Source organism: Blennius ocellaris (assembly GCF_963422515.1).
Source record: "Blennius ocellaris genome assembly, contig: SCAFFOLD_61, whole genome shotgun sequence".
NCBI classification, from domain to species: Eukaryota; Metazoa; Chordata; class Actinopteri; order Blenniiformes; family Blenniidae; genus Blennius; species Blennius ocellaris.
Genome location: NW_027662143.1, coordinates 240,348 through 258,422, shown reverse-complemented (window position 1 = coordinate 258,422; position 18,075 = coordinate 240,348). Strand labels below are relative to the sequence as shown.

Genomic DNA, 18,075 nt, shown 5'->3' with positions numbered 1-18,075 from the left:
CTCTTGTTTCCTGTGTTGTTCCCTAAATAAAATGTTGCTCAGTAAGTAGCTAAGTTAGCCTAGCATGACGCGAGCTCTGTGTTCGTCACAGCGGCTAACGTTAGCGTCATAATTTGGGTAATGTGAATTATTGTGACGCAGCAATTCCAAAAGAGCGTTGAGACGAGCAGAGCAACTTTAGCAAGTGGAGCAATTTCTGTCAGTTTTAGCAACTTTAACAATGTAAACAACAATATTAGCTAGTGGAGCAAAGTTTGCAACAGTTTTAGGAAGAGGAACAATCTAATTTTTTGTGATTTTTAATAATTTTTTTTGCAATTTTCAAGTGGAGCAATTTCGGCCATTTTCTTTGGAGAATGTGGTTCAGTCTGGGACTTTTACTGTGAAAGGACTAGGTGTAGTCTGGGACTTTTATTGTGAAAGGACTGGGTGTAGTCTGGGAATTTTACTGTGAAAGGACTGGGTTTAGTCTGGGAATTTTACTGTGAAAGGACTGGGTTTAGTTTGGGAATTTTACTGTGAAAGGACTGGGTTCAGTCTGGGACTTTTACTGTGAAAGGACTGGGTTTAGTCTGGGACTTTTACTGTGAAAGGACTGGGTTTAGTCTGGGACTTTTACTGTGAAAGGACTGGGTTTAGTCTGGGACTTTTACTGTGAAAGGACTGGGTGTAGTCTGGGACTTTTACTGTGAAAGGACTGGGTTTAGTCTGGGACTTTTACTGTGAAAGGACTGGGTTTAGTCTGGGACTTTTACTGTGAAAGGACTGGGTTTAGTCTGGGACTTTTACTGTGAAAGGACTGGGTTTAGTCTGGGACTTTTACTGTGAAAGGACTGGGTTTAGTCTGGGACTTTTATTGTGAAAGGACTGGGTTTAGTCTGGGACTTTTACTGTGAAAGGACTGGGTTTAGTCTGGGATTTTTACTGTGAAAGGACTGGGTTCAGTCTGGGAATTTTACTGTGAAAGGACTGGGTTTAGTTTGGGAATTTTACTGTGAAAGGACTGGGTTCAGTCTGGGACTTTTACTGTGAAAGGACTGGGTTTAGTCTGGGACTTTTACTGTGAAAGGACTGGGTGTAGTCTGGGACTTTTACTGTGAAAGGACTGGGTTTAGTCTGGGACTTTTACTGTGAAAGGACTGGGTTTAGTCTGGGACTTTTATTGTGAAAGGACTGGGTTTAGTCTGGGACTTTGAGTAGTCCCAGACTAAACCCAGTCCTTTCACAATTAAAGTGGAAGAAACAGTGAGTGTGTCGCTGTGCACACACACACACACACACACACACACACACACACACACACACACACACACACACACACACACACACACACATACGTGTGTGTGTGTGTGTGTGTGTGTGTGTGTGTGTGTGTGTGTGTGTGTGTGTGTGTGTGTGTGTGGTACAGTGACACACTAAGTGTGTTCATTCGCTGGTCAAGAGTCTCCTGAGAGGCGATAAAGTGGCAGCGAGTGGGAGAGTCGACACATCGCCTACACACACACACACACACACACACACACACACACACACGCACACACACACACACACACACACGGGGTCGGAGTCCGGTGTGTGTGTGTGTGTGTGTGTGTGTGTGAGCGCCACACAGTACTGCAGTCACTCTCCTTCGTTTGGTTTTTGTGTTTTGTTTGTGTTGTTTTGTAAATCCAGACCAGCAGCTCGATGTTTACAAACTCAGCAACTAGTTTATGTTCCAACTCCATAATCTGGATTTGACTTTGACTACTCAAAGTGTTGTAGTTTATTCGAGATATTTTAACCTTTATTTTAGCCCATTTAGCGTTTGATTTGGTTTTGTAGCATACATTTCAGCCATTCTATTCTTTTCTTAACCATCGTATCCTTTATTCCAGCTTTTTATCCTTTATTTGAACTATTTTAGCCATTCTTTTCTTTTTGTTTTGTGCTATGACGGCGCAAAAGAAGGTGATTTAATCACACGTATAAAGTGTTTAGCTGAACACAAACATCTGCTTCTGAAATATCCCAGAGCTTTATTCTGCACATCCATTCAAACAGGGACAGACAGGAAGTCTACTGACGTAGTCGAATGAAGACAAAACACTTACTGTAGAATGAATATCAGTGGCAGAGCGTCAAGGTCTTCAAGGCCTTCAAGGTCTTCAAGGCCTTCAAGGCTTCTCTGCAGGCCGAATAAAACGATCTGAATCAGACTGACGTTAAATTAAATAATTCCAGCCTGTCCTCCTCAGCTGCTGCTTCCAGACTCGTTCTTCCACGTTAAAGCTGTTAACCAATCACATTTCAGCGTCGCCTGTTGCCGGGTAAAGAAACCTGCCCTTCACTTTCAGCTCTGCAGTGTAAAACTGGCGTCGTTCACGCTGCTGCTTCAACCAATCAGATTGTGATATTGGGGAGGCGGAGCCTCCTAGAAGGACGGGCGTGATGTCAGTGTATTCAAGCCCTCTGATTGGCTGGTCAGAGAGTTCGCTCTCCAGCTAGCTAGCTAGCTTAATCTGTCGCTAGCTGCAGGAACAAAAACATAGTTGTTTATCTAATAGTGGTTTTATCAGCCTGCAGTGACTAAAGGAGACGATAAAGACGTTTGGTTGCAGATTTATTATCAAACGGCATCTTCAGCTGGATTTTGGACTCAAATGTAAACATATTGTCTGAACCGCTAGGCCTCTGTTACCTCGTGTTGTCCTGACAGACTTGACGTTATAATTATGGGAATTACGACGTCATTAGTTTGGTGTTTCTTGAAGGTAAAGCAGATCAAGTCATTGTGTGTTTGAAGGTCGTGGAGGCTGCAGCTCAATGTGAAAGAACTTAAAGACTCCAGCAACGCGCTGATATGACGCCGCCGATCGAGTCACATGGCGCTAAAATCAATGTCCACACAACCGCGGCTGAAAGAGTGGACAATGGCCGTCGATACCGGAGAGTCAATGTATTGTCTCTGCAGCTGATTACAGTTTGAAGCTGCTTCCTTCAACCGGGACACAAAACCATCAATAGCATTTTCCAATCAGCTGCGACGCGTCGGCTCTGAAGGCGTTATGAAGAGGGCGGAGCCTAACCCTAACCCTAACCCTAACCTAAACCTAACCTTAACCTAAACCTAACCCTAACCCTAACCCTAACGCTGCAGACATACAGGAAGTAGAATCCTAAAGTCTTATTCTGGAGTCTGGAGGTCGTCAGGGAGATTCAGGAAGGTGCAGCAGCTCTGTGTGGTGGTGTAGGGTGGTGTGGTGGTGGAGTGGTGTGAGGTGGTGGTGGTATGGTGGTGGAGTGGTGAAGTGGTGGTGTGAGGTGGTGAGGTGGTGGTGGTTAGGTGGTGAGGTGGTGAGGTGGTGGTGAGGTGGTGGTTAGGTGGTGAGGTAGTGGTGGTGAGGTAGTGGTGGTGAGGTGGTGGTTAGGTGGTGGTTAGGTGGTGAGGTAGTGGTGGTGAGGTGGTGGTGAGGTGGTGGTTAGGTGGTGAGGTAGTGGTGGTGAGGTGGTGGTGAGGTGGTGAGGTGGTGGTGAGGTGGTGGTTAGGTGGTGAGGTAGTGGTGGTGAGGTAGTGGTGGTGAGGTGGTGGTTAGGTGGTGAGGTGGTGGTTAGGTGGTGGTTAGGTGGTGAGGTAGTGGTGGTGAGGTGGTGAGGTGGTGGTTAGGTGGTGAGGTGGTGGTTAGGTGGTGAGGTAGTGGTGGTGAGGTGGTGGTGAGGTGGTGGTTAGGTGGTGAGGTAGTGGTGGTGAGGTGGTGAGGTGGTGAGGTGGTGGTGGTGAGGTGGTGAGGTGGTGGTTAGGTGGTGAGGTGGTGGTGGTGAGGTGGTGAGGTGGTGGTTAGGTGGTGAGGTGGTGAGGTGGTGGTTAGGTGGTGAGGTAGTGGTGGTGAGGTGGTGAGGTGGTGGTTAGGTGGTGAGGTGGTGGTGAGGTGGTGGTTAGGTGGTGAGGTAGTGGTGGTGAGGTGGTGGTGAGGTGGTGAGGTAGTGGTGGTGAGGTGGTGGTGAGGTGGTGAGGTGGTGGTGAGGTGGTAATGTGGAACACAAAGACGATCATCTGTGGAAAGATGATGATGTAATCCCCCCAACAGTCTGTGATGTCATCAAACAACCACCACAATCAAGGACTAAAAGCATAGATATAAAACACTAGATGCCTGCAGGGCCGCCATCTTGGAGAGGTGTTCCTGCCATCTTGGAGAGGTCTTCCTCTCTGCTCAACAGCCAGGCTACAAGATCGCTGGCTAGTCCACATAGCAACATGAGTAATACCTCATTTTAAAGCTGAGGAGCAACTTCATCCCGTGGAAACCTCATGGAGGAATTCTTGGGAGGGTCCAGGTCCAGGTCCAGGTCCTGGTCCTGGTCCAGGTCCTGGTCCTGGTCACTATGACTCACGTTGAACAGCTGTCAGCAAATGAACTGCAAATTCTACTGAAACAAACTGAAATGTTATTTATCATCATAGAGGAAGTAGAGAAAGCTAGAGCTGTGTGTGTGTGTGTGTGTGTGTGTGTGTGTGTGTGTGTGTGTGTGTGTGTGTGTGGGTGCGTGTGTGTGTGTGTGTGTGTGTGTGTGTGTGTGTGTGTGTGTGTGTGTGTGTGTGTGTGGGTGCGTGTGTGTGTGGGCAGATCCAGTGGTGGTGGATGTTGGCAGCTGTCCAGGTGATGGAGGCTGATGGAGTATTGATCAGCAGCAGTGGAGGCAGGAGGGGCTGCGGGCTGCGTTTGGACGAAGCCGCAGCAGCAGAGTGTAAAAGTTCACGCCTGCTTCTGCAGCGGCGCAGCGGCGCAGCAGCGCATGGCTGCAGCTCTGAGAGGAGAAGAACAAACTTTACATTCAGGTCAGGTCACGTTCATGCAAACATTCCTGTGGAGGCGTCACTGCTACACCGCTAGCTTCTCTCTACAGCTGGTCTACAGCTGGTCTACATCTGGTCTACATCTAGTCTACATCCATCCATTGGCCTTACCTGAAGCCTTGCCGATCACTGCAAGGCGGCCATGTTGGAACTGTGGATTGTGACTCCGCCTCCAGAGTCTTTCTCTGGAAATCCAACATGACTTTGATTCATTTTTTAATAAGCGCCTGCGGCTGCAGCCCTCCGCCTCCCTCCCTCTGCCTCCCTCCACCTCCCTCCACCCCCCTCCACTTCCCTTCACCTCCCTCTGCCTCCCTCCACCTCCCTCCACTTCCCTTCACCTCCCTCTCTAAGGAAAAAGAGTTTTTAGCTCAATCCTCTTCTTCTTTCACTTCATCTAAACACAGGTGGTGGTGGTGAGGACGGAACCCCGAGCTCCTCCATCACCTGGAGGTCTGAGAAGGAGCAGTCAGGAGGTGGAGGAGGTTGAGGAGGAGGAGAGGAGGAGAAGATGAGGAGGACAAGAGGAAGAAGAGACAAGAAGGAGGAGAGTGGGTGGAGAGGAGGAAGAAGAGACAAGAAGGAGGAGAGGAGGAGGAGAAAGAGGAGGAGAGGAGGAGGAGTGGTGGAGGAGAGGAGGAGAAGATGAGGAGGACAAGAGGAAGAAGAGACAAGAAGGAGGAGAGTGGGTGGAGAGGAGGAAGAAGAGACAAGAAGGAGGAGAGGAGGAGGAGAAAGAGGAGGAGAGGAGGAGGAGTGGTGGAGGAGAGGAGGAGAAGATGAGGAGGACAAGAGGAAGAAGAGACAAGAAGGAGGAGAGTGGGTGGAGAGGAGGAGAAGAGGAGGATATGAAGAGGAGGAGGAGAGGAGGAAGAAGAGACAAGGAGGAGAGTAGGAGGAGAGGAAAAGGAGAGGACGACGACAAGTAGAGCCAGTCAGCTCATCTTGTCCCACATGTCCTACTTGTCCTCCGTCTCCGTCACCCTCCCCCCCATCCCCCCCCCCCCCCACCCAGCTCCTCCTCCTCCTCCATGTTGTCTTGTAAACACTTTATGCTGCAGGAACACGTGACTCCGCCCCCCCCGCCGCACGGCGCCACCGCCAGGCGTGTCATGCTGTCCAGCCTCATTGCAGTGACACCGCCTCCTGCTCTGGAGGCCATGTGGCGCCCGGCGAGCCTCCCCCCCCCCCCCCCCCCCCGCTGGCCTGCCAGCTCCTCCCCCGAGGGCACGGCGCCGGGCGCTAACCTCTCTTGAGAAGTGACGAGTTGAAAGTGAGCTGAAGCTCGTCATGATGGCGTCTTTGTGTGTTTGTGTTCCACTTTCACCCGCTGCAGCCGCCGTGACACAGAGCTAGCCGCAGCTAGCCGCGGAGCAAGTAATGTTACACGCAGCTAGCCGCAGCTAGCCGCGGAGCAAGTAATGTTACACGCAGCTAGCCGCGGTACACCGATCCCCACAAGCGACCTTTAGAACTCTTAATTCAGAAAGAGATCGTCACTCCGATGCTCTGTCCAGAACAAACATGGCGGCGCGGAATAAGGTCAATGGCGGTCCAGACTCCCGCCGGGGACTTATTTTTAGTGGCACCAGTAACCTGCACCGGACCTCCGAGCGTCACGGTGCGTTCAATGACCTCCTGGAAAGTCTTCAAAACCTATTGAACCATAAATCTGCTCTTTCTCTCGTCAGACCACAAAACTGCCGTCAAATCAACACGACGACGTCGTCGCCGTGCGGCTCGGCCACCGATTAATGACCCGAGGTCCGGAACTGAATCCTGTCTGGAGCTGGAGCTCATGCTATGCTAGCTGCAAGCTAACGCTAGCTGCTGAGCTAAGCGCGTTTTCCAGGGTCTCCGTTTGGCTTCCAGGAGGCTGAGGAGGAGTGTCGGGAGGACATGTCAGTGTCGCTATGGATCCAGTGCTGAACAAGTCATTTGGTTTCCATCAGGGTGACGGAGACATGGGTGGAGACATGGGTGGAGCGCTGCCTCCTTTCCTCAGTCCAGCCTGGGCAGGGCTGGGATTAAATAGGTTTAGTTTAAAAAAAACAACAACTTGAGATTAAAGTTGAGGAATATCAGCTGGACCTGATGGAGCGGTGACGGTGTCGCTACGCTGTGGAGGAAGGAAGGGAACCTCCAGGTCCTCCGTCAACCAGACGGAGCCTGCAGAACCAGGACTGACGGGTGGAGCGCAGAGGACGGACAGAACAGACGTCGTCACCGGCGGAATGTCTGCAGACCCGCTGCTCATCCGTTTGACTTCGGTTCCACGTGTCCCAACCGTTTCTCAACCGTCTGCAGGGTTCTGCTTCTGAGCAGTGGAGCTCCAGACCCCTGCTGAGGACGCCAGCAGGTCGAGGGTCCGGCGGGAAGCAGGGCTGATGGCGGCCGACGTGATGGCGGCCGACGTGATGAGCAGCGATGCTGATTGACAGCCGAGAGTCGGAGACGCTGATCGTCTTTGTCAAGCCGAGCATTTTAGCTGCAGCCCAACATTAATATTGAACCTGCCCACAGGCCAGCGACCTGTGTGTGTGTGTGTGTGTGTGTGTGTGTGTGTGTGTGTGTGTGTGTGTGTGTGTGTGTGTGTGTGTGTGTGTGTGTGTGTGTGTGTGTGTGTGTGTGTGTGTGTGTGTGTGTGTGTGTGTGTGTGTGTGTGTGTGTGTGTAAATAATGCCATTATAAGCTGGCTGCAGTTATTTTTCTCAGCCTTCAGTGTCGATCAGACTCAGTGGGATTCCTGGAAACGTCGCTGCTGCAGATGTTGAAAACTTCCAGACAAAACTTTCCGCTGAATCCCCGTCGATGTAAAACACTTGAGTTCAACACTTCCTGTTCCATCACCGTCGATGTAAAACACTTGAGTTCAACACTTCCTGTTCCACCAGAATCTGGTGACGTGACGCCACCACCTTCTCTTTCCGCCCCAAAACAACCAAAAAGGTTTGAGCCACTAAAAGTTCCCATGAAGAGACAAACATGAAGCTTCCTGTCCGTCCGTCTCGTAAACATGTGACCTCTTGGATGCAGCGGGATGCAGCATGGCGGGATGCAGCAGGGCGGGATGCAGCATGGCGGGATGCAGCATGGCGGGATGCAGCAGGATGCAGCAGGGCGGGATGCAGCAGGATGCAGCAGGGCGGGATGCAGCAGGATGTAGCATGGTGGGATGCAGCAGGATGCAGCAGGGCGGGATGCAGCAGGGCGGGATGCAGCAGGGCGGGATGCAGCAGGGCGGGATGCAGCAGGGCGGGATGCAGCAGGGTGGGATGCAGCAGGATGCAGCAGGGCGGGATGCAGCAGGATGTAGCATGGTGGGATGCAGCAGGATGCAGCATGGCGGGATGCAGCAGGGCGGGATGCAGCAGGGTGGGATGCAGCATGGCGGGATGCAGCAGGGCGGGATGCAGCAGGGCGGGATGCAGCAGGGTGGGATGCAGCAGGGTGGGATGCAGCAGGGTGGGATGCAGCATGGCGGGATGCAGCAGGGCGGGATGCAGCAGGGCGGGATGCAGCAGGATGCAGCAGGGCGGGATGCAGCAGGATGTAGCATGGTGGGATGCAGCAGGATGCAGCAGGGCGGGATGCAGCAGGGCGGGATGCAGCAGGGTGGGATGCAGCAGGGCGGGATGCAGCAGGATGCAGCAGGGCGGGATGCAGCAGGATGCAGCAGGGCGGGATGCAGCAGGATGTAGCATGGTGGGATGCAGCAGGGCGGGATGCAGCAGGGCGGGATGCAGCAGGATGCAGCAGGGCGGGATGCAGCAGGATGTAGCATGGTGGGATGCAGCAGGATGCAGCAGGGCGGGATGCAGCAGGGCGGGATGCAGCAGGGTGGGATGCAGCAGGGCGGGATGCAGCAGGATGCAGCAGGGCGGGATGCAGCAGGATGCAGCAGGGCGGGATGCAGCAGGATGTAGCATGGTGGGATGCAGCAGGATGCAGCATGGCGGGATGCAGCAGGGTGGGATGCAGCATGGCGGGATGCAGCAGGGCGGGATGCAGCAGGGCGGGATGCAGCAGGGCGGGATGCAGCAGGGCGGGATGCAGCAGGGTGGGATGCAGCAGGATGCAGCAGGATGCAGCAGGATGCAGCACGGCGGCCTGCAGTCGGAGCACATGAACGCGGCGAAGCTGAGCCGGATGAATTAAACATGACGTGGTAATTGAGGAACATTAAGAAGCAGCAGGAGGCGACAGGCGGCGCCTCCAGAGACTAATGAGGGAACTGCAGGCGCTTCTCCTCATGTGACTGCTGGAACTGGGTCAGTCGGAGGCGGGGGGGGGGGGGGCAGGGGGGGGGTCTCATGGTGGAGGTGATGACATCCGGAGCAGCAGCATGTTTGTTTTTCTCCTGGAAGCTTCACATCGTGTCCGACAGTAAAACAGTCCTGATCCAGGATCAGCTCTTATTCAAAACAAAACTCTCATCACTGTAGATTAAATCTTCCTGATGGAAAATGCTGACGCAGCTTTTGTTGGTCTGAGTTCAGCTCCTCCTTCTTCTCCTCCTTCTTCTCCTCCTTCTTCTTCTCCTCCTTCTCCTCCTCCAGTTCTTCTCCTTCTTCTCCTTCTCCTCCTTCTCCTCCTCCAGTTCTTCTCCTCCTTCTTCTCCTCCTTCTTCTTCTCCTCCTTCTCCTCCTCCAGTTCTTCTCCTCCTCCAGTTCTCCTCCAGTTCTTCTTCTCCTCCTTCTCCTCCTCCAGTTCTTCTCCTTCTTCTTCTCCTCCTCCTCCTTCTTCTTCTCCTCCTTCTTCTTCTTCTTCACAACTGAAAAAGGTCCTGAAGCAGGTCCACTATCGTGGATCTTGATGTTAAATCAGCCGCCATCAATCCAGATTAGCAGATAATAGAGCGAAAAGGAGCCGGTCTGGATTAGCTGGAGCCAGTCTGGATTAGGTGGAGCCGGTCTGGATTAGGTGGAGCCAGTCTGGATTAAGTGGAGGCGGTCTGGATTAAGTGGAGCCGGTCTGGATTAGTTGGAGCCGGTCTGGATTAAGTGGAGCCGGTCTGGATTAAGTGGAGCCGGTCTGGATTAGGTGGAGCCAGTCTGGATTAGCTGGAGCTAGTCTGGATTAGGTGGAGCCGGTCTGGATTAGCTGGAGCCAGTCTGGATTAGCTGGAGCTAGTCTGGATTAGGTGGAGCTAGTCTGGATTAGGTGGAGCCGGTCTGGATTAGGTGGAGCTAGTCTGGATTAGCTGGAGCCGGTCTGGATTAGGTGGAGCTAGTCTGGATTAGGTGGAGCTAGTCTGGATTAGGTGGAGCCGGTCTGGATTAGGTGGAGCTAGTCTGGATTAGCTGGAGCCGGTCTGGATTAGGTGGAGCTAGTCTGGATTAGGTGGAGCTAGTCTGGATTAGGTGGAACCAGTCTGGATTAGGTGGAGCCAGTCTGGATTAGGTGGAGCCAGTCTGGATTAGGTGGAGCTAGTCTGGATTAGGTGGAGCTAGTCTGGATTAGGTGGAGCCAGTCTGGATTAGGTGGAGCCGGTCTGGATTAGGTGGAGCTAGTCTGGATTAGGTGGAGCCAGTCTGGATTAGGTGGAGCTAGTCTGGATTAGCTGGAGCTAGTCTGGATTAGCTGGAGCCAGTCTGGATTAGGTGGAGCTAGTCTGGATTAGGTGGATTAGGTGGAGCTAGTCTGGATTAGCTGGAGCCGGTCTGGATTAGGTGGAGCTAGTCTGGATTAGGTGGAGCTAGTCTGGATTAGGTGGAACCAGTCTGGATTAGGTGGAGCCAGTCTGGATTAGGTGGAGCCAGTCTGGATTAGGTGGAGCTAGTCTGGATTAGGTGGAGCTAGTCTGGATTAGGTGGAGCCAGTCTGGATTAGGTGGAGCCGGTCTGGATTAGGTGGAGCTAGTCTGGATTAGGTGGAGCCAGTCTGGATTAGGTGGAGCTAGTCTGGATTAGCTGGAGCTAGTCTGGATTAGCTGGAGCCAGTCTGGATTAGGTGGAGCTAGTCTGGATTAGGTGGATTAGGTGGAGCTAGTCTGGATTAGCGCTCCGCCACCCGGGAAACAAGAAGAGGAAGTGGTTCAGTTGGACAAAGAAGTTTATTGGTGTAATGATCTATACACTGTACATTCAGTCACTGTGGAATATAAGCTTAGCTATGTTCAAACATAATCTCATTAATCCTTACTTACAATATAGTCTGTGTCGTTAGAGAAGGGGGGGGGGAGGTGGAGGAGGAGGAAGAGGAGGAGGAAGTGGAGGATGAGGAGGAGGAAGTGGAGGAACAGAAGGAGGAAGTGGAGGATGAGGATGAGGAGGAACAGAAGGAGGAAGAGGAAGAGGAAGTGGAGGATGAGGAGGAGGAAGTGGAGGAACAGAAGGAGGAAGTGGAGGATGAGGAGGAGGAAGTGGAGGAACAGAAGGAGGAAGTGGAGGAGGAGGAGGAGGAGGAACAGAAGGAGGAAGAGGAAGAGGAAATGGAGGATGAGGAGGAGGAAGTGGAGGAACAGAAGGAGGAAGTGGAGGATGAGGAGGAGGAGGAACAGAAGGAGGAAGAGGAAGAGGAAGTGGAGGATGAGGAGGAGGAAGTGGAGGAACAGAAGGAGGAAGTGGAGGATGAGGAGGAGGAAGTGGAGGAACAGAAGGAGGAAGTGGAGGATGAGGAGGAGGAAGTGGAGGAACAGAAAGAGGAAGTGGAGGATGAGGAGGAGGAAGTGGAGGATGAGGAGGAGGAAGTGGAGGAACAGAAGGAGGAAGTGGAGGAGGAGGAGGAGGAGGAACAGAAGGAGGAAGAGGAAGAGGAAATGGAGGATGAGGAGGAGGAAGTGGAGGAACAGAAGGAGGAAGTGGAGGATGAGGAGGAGGAGGAACAGAAGGAGGAAGAGGAAGAGGAAGTGGAGGATGAGGAGGAGGAAGTGGAGGAACAGAAGGAGGAAGTGGAGGATGAGGAGGAGGAGGAACAGAAGGAGGAAGAGGAAGAGGAAATGGAGGATGAGGAGGAGGAGGAAGAGGAGGAGGAGGAAGAGGAGGAGGTGGAAGAGGAGGATGACAGGATGAAAAAAACGACGGCGATTGCAGAATGAGCTCTTTGTTCTCATTAATAAATGGGAAGTTTTCCTCTTACATAAAAATATTCTAGACGTGTAGTATATAGTAGTAGCAGCAGCACAGGGCTAAGATACACTGGGGGGGGGGGGGAGGGGGGGGGGCACTGCAGCTCGGCTATCTGATGTTAAAAATATATATGAACTGGTGAAAAAAGTATTTCAATACTCTACAGTAAAAACAAAACAAAGTAAAGCGATGGAATCAGATGTTGATGTGGGGAATCTTCTCTGTGACGCCGCGGAAAAACGTTCCGTCAAACACAAAGTCCAAAAAAAACAGAACAAAACAAGACGACTACCGTAAGAAAAGATCTCTCGTTGGAAAAAGGAAACACCATGTACATATTTTATACAATATAGGAAATGAAAAAAGATATTTACATTTGTGAATTTCGTCATTCGAATCTTCACACTGGCGAGTTTTTGTTCGTGCGTCTGGACCGGCGTCGCCGCTTCACGGCCCAGTCTCTGGTTTTTCTTGTTTGTTTGTTTTTTTTTTTAGCAAAATCATTTAGAAAAGGAGTTTTTCCCCCAGGGAGGCGGAGAGCCAAACGTCGTCCGCCGCCCTGGTTCCGTGTAGAAAACCGAGTAACATAACGAGTAAAAACAACTAGAAAAGGTACCAACCTCAGGTTTGGCCGGGGGAGGGGGGGGGGGGGTTTCAGAGCCGCCGCGGAAAAGAGACTTTTTGTTGTTTTTGTTTGTTTGTTTGTCACCCGATGTCCACAAACGGAGCACCTGGTTTTGTCTGTACAGCCGCTAGAAAAATGTCTGAACATGCACGTCGGCGCTTTCAGGACGAAAAAATCACTGAGAGAGAAAAAACAGAACTTTGTTCAATTGTTTTCTACGTTTAAAAAAACAAAAAAACAAAACAGAGTCAAACGTTTGTAAACTGGTTGGTAGAGAAGACGTGGAAATTCCCCGACAAGTGAAGCCAAATTTGCTCCAGCTCCTCCCCCTGGTGGCTGGTCGTGGTACTGTGAATAAGCCCCGCCTCTTTTTTGGGGGTGATTTTAACAAACTTCCGCGGCGCTAACAAAGGTTCCCGCCAACCCGGACGTTCTGCCCGGAACCCAGAATCACACGCAGGACCTGGAATCGGTGGTTCCGGGCTGGACCGGTTCTGGTGGGCGTGTGCACCAGGTCCAGGTCCAGGTCCTGGTCCAGCTCGGGGGTCAGAAGGTCGTGGTCGTGGAGTTCCGCCGCAGGATCTGGACCGGGAACCTTTTGGCTTCACTTTGGGGACGAGGGGATCGGCAGAGACACGTCGCTGAGCAGGTCGTTTGGAGGGTTTCAGTCTGCGTCGGGTCTGGACAGACCTCTGGACAGACCTGTGGACAGACGTCTGGACAGAACTCTGGACCAACGTCTGCACAGACGTCTGGACAAATCTCTGGACATACGTCTGGACAGACCTCTGGACCGACGTCTGGACAAATCTCTGGACAGACCTCTGGACCGATGTCTAGACAGACCTCTGGACAGATCTGTGGACAGATCTCTTGACAGACGTCTGGACAGACCTGTGGACAGACGTCTGCACAGACCTCTGGACAAATCTCTGGACAGATGTCCGGACAGACGTCTGGACAGAACTCTGGACAGACCTCTGGACAGACGTCTGGACATAACTCTGGACAGACGTCTGGACATAACTCTGGACAGAACTCTGGACCGACCTCTGGACAGAACTCTGGACAGACGTCAGTCCAGACGTCTGGACAGAACTCTGGACAGACCTCCACCCGGAGACACGAACAAACCCGACGCAGCTCGACATCCGTCCCCTCCGTCCACCTATCAGACGAGAGATTCCAGGACGACCGACGAGTCTCCGTCCCCGTCAGTCGTCCTCCTCTGGACCTCCGGCCTCCTTCAGGCACTTGAGGTTGTCCAGCATTGCACTGAAGTTGTTGTTGTTGTTGTTGTTTTTTAAAGATAAACGTCTGTCTTGTTGTTCTTTTAACTTCTAAATAAGACAAAAATGCTTCTTCACCTTGCATAACACAATAAATCCCTTACACGTACAGAATCAATGCCCAAGAAGTGACGATACGAACGGCGAAGCTTGTCAAACGTCATGCATAAAGGAAACACGAGGTTCCTGCTGGAGGAACCGAGGAGAACCGACGAGCCGGGAAACATCTGCACCGGTGAGACGTCAACAACCCAAAGGAAAGCAATGATGAGAATGTACATTCTGATTGCATGGTACCCGCACGGCGGCGTTAGCGTTAGCGTTAGCGCTAGCGGCGCCAGGCTCCGCAGACCCCCCCGCTGAGCGAGAGCAGCCGTCCTTCACTTTATTTACAATACTCTGTCTGAAGGGGAGAACCTGGAGGAGCCGGCGGAACCGGACCGGGCGGGGAACCGGGGACGTCTCCAAGAAAGACGTGGGACAGTATTTCCTCATGACAAAGTGCGATTCATTATCGGAAAGTAAAAAAAAAAACAAAACAACATATTTCTATTTACAGACCTTAACTTATTGAAAAGAACTTTCTGTGGTTATTTACACGAGTCCCCGGAGCGCAGAACCTTCCAGAACGCCGAGGAGGGGAACCGTCCAGAACCCAACCTCCCCTTTCATCTCCAGAACGTAGAGAACCACCATAGATCCTGCTCTGGAGCGCAGCCCGGAGACGCTTAAAGAGACGGGACTGAAAACAGACGGACGGTTTGACCTCTGACCTTCTGTGACCTTCCATGTTTTCCTTAACGAGGCCAACCGCCCCTGGGTGGCGCTGTGGGACCGCCGGTTCTACATTGTGTGTTTCTACGTTGTGTTTTTATGCTGTGTTAGTCAATTTATTTGTTTCTACATTGTGTGATTCTACGTTGTGTTATCAACTTGCTTGTTTCTACGTTGTGTGTTTCTACATTTGTGTTTCTACGTTATGTTAGTCAATTTATTTGTTTCTACATTGTGTGATTCTACGTTGTGTTATCAACTTGCTTGTTTCTAAGTTGTGTGTTTCTACATTTGTGTTTCTACGTTATGTTAGTCAATTTATTTGTTTCTACATTGTGTGATTCTACGTTGTGTGTTTCTACGTTGTGTGTTTCTACGTTGTGTGTTTCTACGTTGTGTGTTTCTACGTTGTGTTTTTATGCTGTGTTAGTCAATTTATTAGTTTCTACATTGTGTGATTCTACGTTGTGTGTTTCTACATTTGTGTTTCTACGTTATGTTAGTCAATTTATTTGTTTCTACGTTGTGTGATTCTATGTTGTGTTTCTACGATAAGTGCTTCTACGTTGTGTGTTTCTAAGTTCTGTTTCTATGTTGTGTGTTTCTAGGTTGTGTTTTTATGCCGTGTTAGTCAATTTATTCGTTTCTACATTGTGTGATTCTACGTTGTGTTATCAACTTGCTTGTTTCTACGTTGTGTGTTTCTACATTTGTGTTTCTACGTTATGTTAGTCAATTTATTTGTTTCTACATTGTGTGATTCTATGTTGTGTTTCTACGATAAGTGCTTCTACGTTGTGTGTTTCTAAGTTCTGTTTCTACGTTGTGTTTTTCTAGGTTGTTTGTTTCTATTATGTGTATTTCTACGATGTTTGTTTCTAGGTTGTGTGTTTCTACATTGTGTGTTTCTACGTTGTGTGTTTCTACGTGGTGTATTCCTACATTGTGTGTTTCTACGTTGTGTGCTGCTAAGTTGTGTTTCTACGTTGTGGGTTTCTAGGTTGTGTGTTTCTACGTTGTATGTTTCGACATTGTGTTTGTACGTTGTGTGTTTATGCTGTGTTAGTCCATTTATTCGTTTCTACATTGTGTGATTCTATGTTGTGTCATCAACTTCTTGTTTCTACGTTGTGTGTTTCTACGTTGTGTCCAGAGACCAAACCTGCCGTCCTGTTTCTGTTTCTTTACCTGGTTCTGGTTCTGGTTCTGGTTCTGTTGTGGCCGAGAACAAAACCCAGATTATTTCTGGGTCCTCGAGGTTTTGTTCTGGGTTCTAGATGTTTCGTTCTGGGTTCTAGATGCTTTGTTCAGGGTTTTGTTCTGGGTTCTAGATGCTTTGTTCTGGGTTTTGTTCTGGCTCTTGAGGCTTTGTTCTGGGTTCTAGATATTTTGTCCAGGGTTCTAGATGTGTTGTCCAGGGTTCTAGATGTGTGGTTCAGGGTTCTAGATGTGTGGTTCTGGGTTCTAGATGTGTGGTCCAGGGTTCTAGATGTGTTGTCCAGGGTTCTAGATGTGTGGTTCTGGGTTCTAGATGTGTTGTCCAGGGTTCTAGATGTGTGTTCCAGGGTTCTAGATGTGTTGTCCAGGGTTCTAGATGTGTGGTCCAGGGTTCTAGATGTGTGGTTCAGGGTTCTAGATGTGTTGTCCAGGGTTCTAGATGTGTTGTCCAGGGTTCTGGTTCTGCCCAGCCTGGGTTGCATCAGTGGAAGAACCTCAGTGGAAGAACCTTCACATTGTTTCTGGTTCTTCTCTGAGGAAACCAGAAGAACTCGGCTCCGTCGGTCTCGTCTGTGCAGGGGAGGGACTTCCTCACTGCTCTGGGGGGGCTCCGGGGGGGCTCCAGGGGGGGGGGGGGCTCCGGGGGGGGGCTCCCAGTAGGCTCCAGGGGGGTCCTGGGGGGGCTCCAGGGGGGCTCCCAGTGGGGCTCAATGGTCTGAGGAGGGCAGATGTTGGGTGGTGGGTCCATGTGACTGGAGGGGGGTGGGGGGGGGTGGGGGTGGAGCTGCTGCTGGTCAGTTGTCCTGGGGGGTCCCGTCCTTGCTGCCCCCCCCCCGGGGCCACAGCTGCTGCTGCAGCTCCTTCACCACCCTCTCCAGGTGCTCCCGGGCCTCCCGCTCCTGCAGCAGGTCGGCGCGGAGCTGCTCCCGGTCGGCCTCGGCGTGCTGGAGCTTCCTCTGGAGGTCCTCCATCTGCACACACACACACACACACACACACACACACACACACACACACACACACACACACACACACACACACACACACACACACACACACACACACACACACACACACACACACACACACACACACACACACACACACACACACACACACACACACAGCTTGAGAACTCGGCCTCTCTCTTATTTTGTCTGATCTGCATTTCCCAGAGTGAAACAGGAAGTCAACGCTTTCTGTTTCCTCCCTGGGGGGAGGGGGGAGGAGGGGGGGGGGAGGAGGAGGGGGGGAGTGGGAGGAGGAGGAGGGGGAGGAGGGGGGAGGAGGGGGGGGGGGGGGGAGGAAATGTGTTTTTTTTCTGTCTTTCTCTGTTGATGTAGTGAAACCATGAAATCAGTTTTCTCTGGTTCTCTAGTTCTCGATGTTCTCTGGTTCTATGTCCTCAATGTTCCCTATGTTCCCCATGTCCTCTATGTCCTATATGTTCTCTATGTTCCCTATGCCTTCTATGTTCTTTATGTTCTATGTCCTCAATGTTCCCCATGTCCTCTATGTCCCATATGTTCTATGTCCTCTATGTTCCCCATGTCCTCAATGTTCCCCATGTTCCCCATGTCCTCTATGTCCCATATGTTCTATGTCCTCTATGTTCCCCATGTCCTCTATGTCCCATATGTTCTATGTCCTCTATGTTCCCCATGTCCTCTATGTCCCATATGTTCTATGTCCTCTATGTTCCCCATGTCCTCTATTGTCCCATATGTTCTATGTCCTCTATGTTCCCCATGTCCTCTATGTCCCATATGTTCTATGTCCTCAATGTTCCCCATGTCCTCCATGTTCCTCATGTTCCCCATGTCCTCCAGTCCTCTAGTTCCCCATGTTCCCCATGTCCTCCAGTCCTCTATGTTCTATGTCCTCTATGTTCCCCATGTCCTCCATGTTCCTCATGTTCCCCATGTCCTCCAGTCCTCTATGTTCTATGTCCTCTATGTCCCCCCAGTCCCCCAGTCCCCCAGTCCCCCCAGTCCCCATGTGGCGGTTTCTGAGACGGACCTGGGCGGAGTACTTGGCCCGGAGCCTGCCGGCCTCACAGCCCTTGTCACAGACCCGGAGCAGCCGGGCCTGGTCCAGTTCTCTCTTCAGGCGGCTCCGCGACTCGTTGGCCTCCTTCATCTTCTTCTCGCTCTCCACCCGCAGACGCTCGATCTCCTTCCTCAGGTTCCGCTTCGCCTCCGTCGCCTCGCGCAGCTTCTCCTTCTTCGCCACCCGCAGGAACTCCAGCTCCTGGGAGGTGGA

General features: G+C 51.4%; 1 protein-coding gene across 1 annotated transcript; it reads right to left on the bottom strand.

Moving 5' to 3' along the window:
- Positions 1-10,873: 10,873 nt before the first annotated feature.
- LOC308148213 (ski oncogene-like) lies at positions 10,874-18,075 on the bottom strand. The gene is made up of 2 exons (XM_080521657.1): positions 17,833-18,075; positions 10,874-16,784 (listed from the first exon to the last, which is right to left on the bottom strand). The coding sequence occupies exons 1-2, from the start codon at positions 17,950-17,952 to the stop codon at positions 16,608-16,610; spliced, it is 297 nt and encodes a 98-aa protein (XP_080377783.1). The 5' UTR covers positions 17,953-18,075; the 3' UTR covers positions 10,874-16,607.

Coding starts and splice junctions, on each gene's coding strand:
- LOC308148213 (XM_080521657.1), bottom strand. CDS start 17,952: ATGAAGGAGGCCAACGAGTCGCGGAGCCGCCTGAAGAGAGAACTGGAC. Junction 16,785..17,832: donor GGGCCAAGTACTCCGCCCAG/GTCCGTCTCAGA, acceptor GTGTGTGTGCAG/ATGGAGGACCTCCAGAGGAA.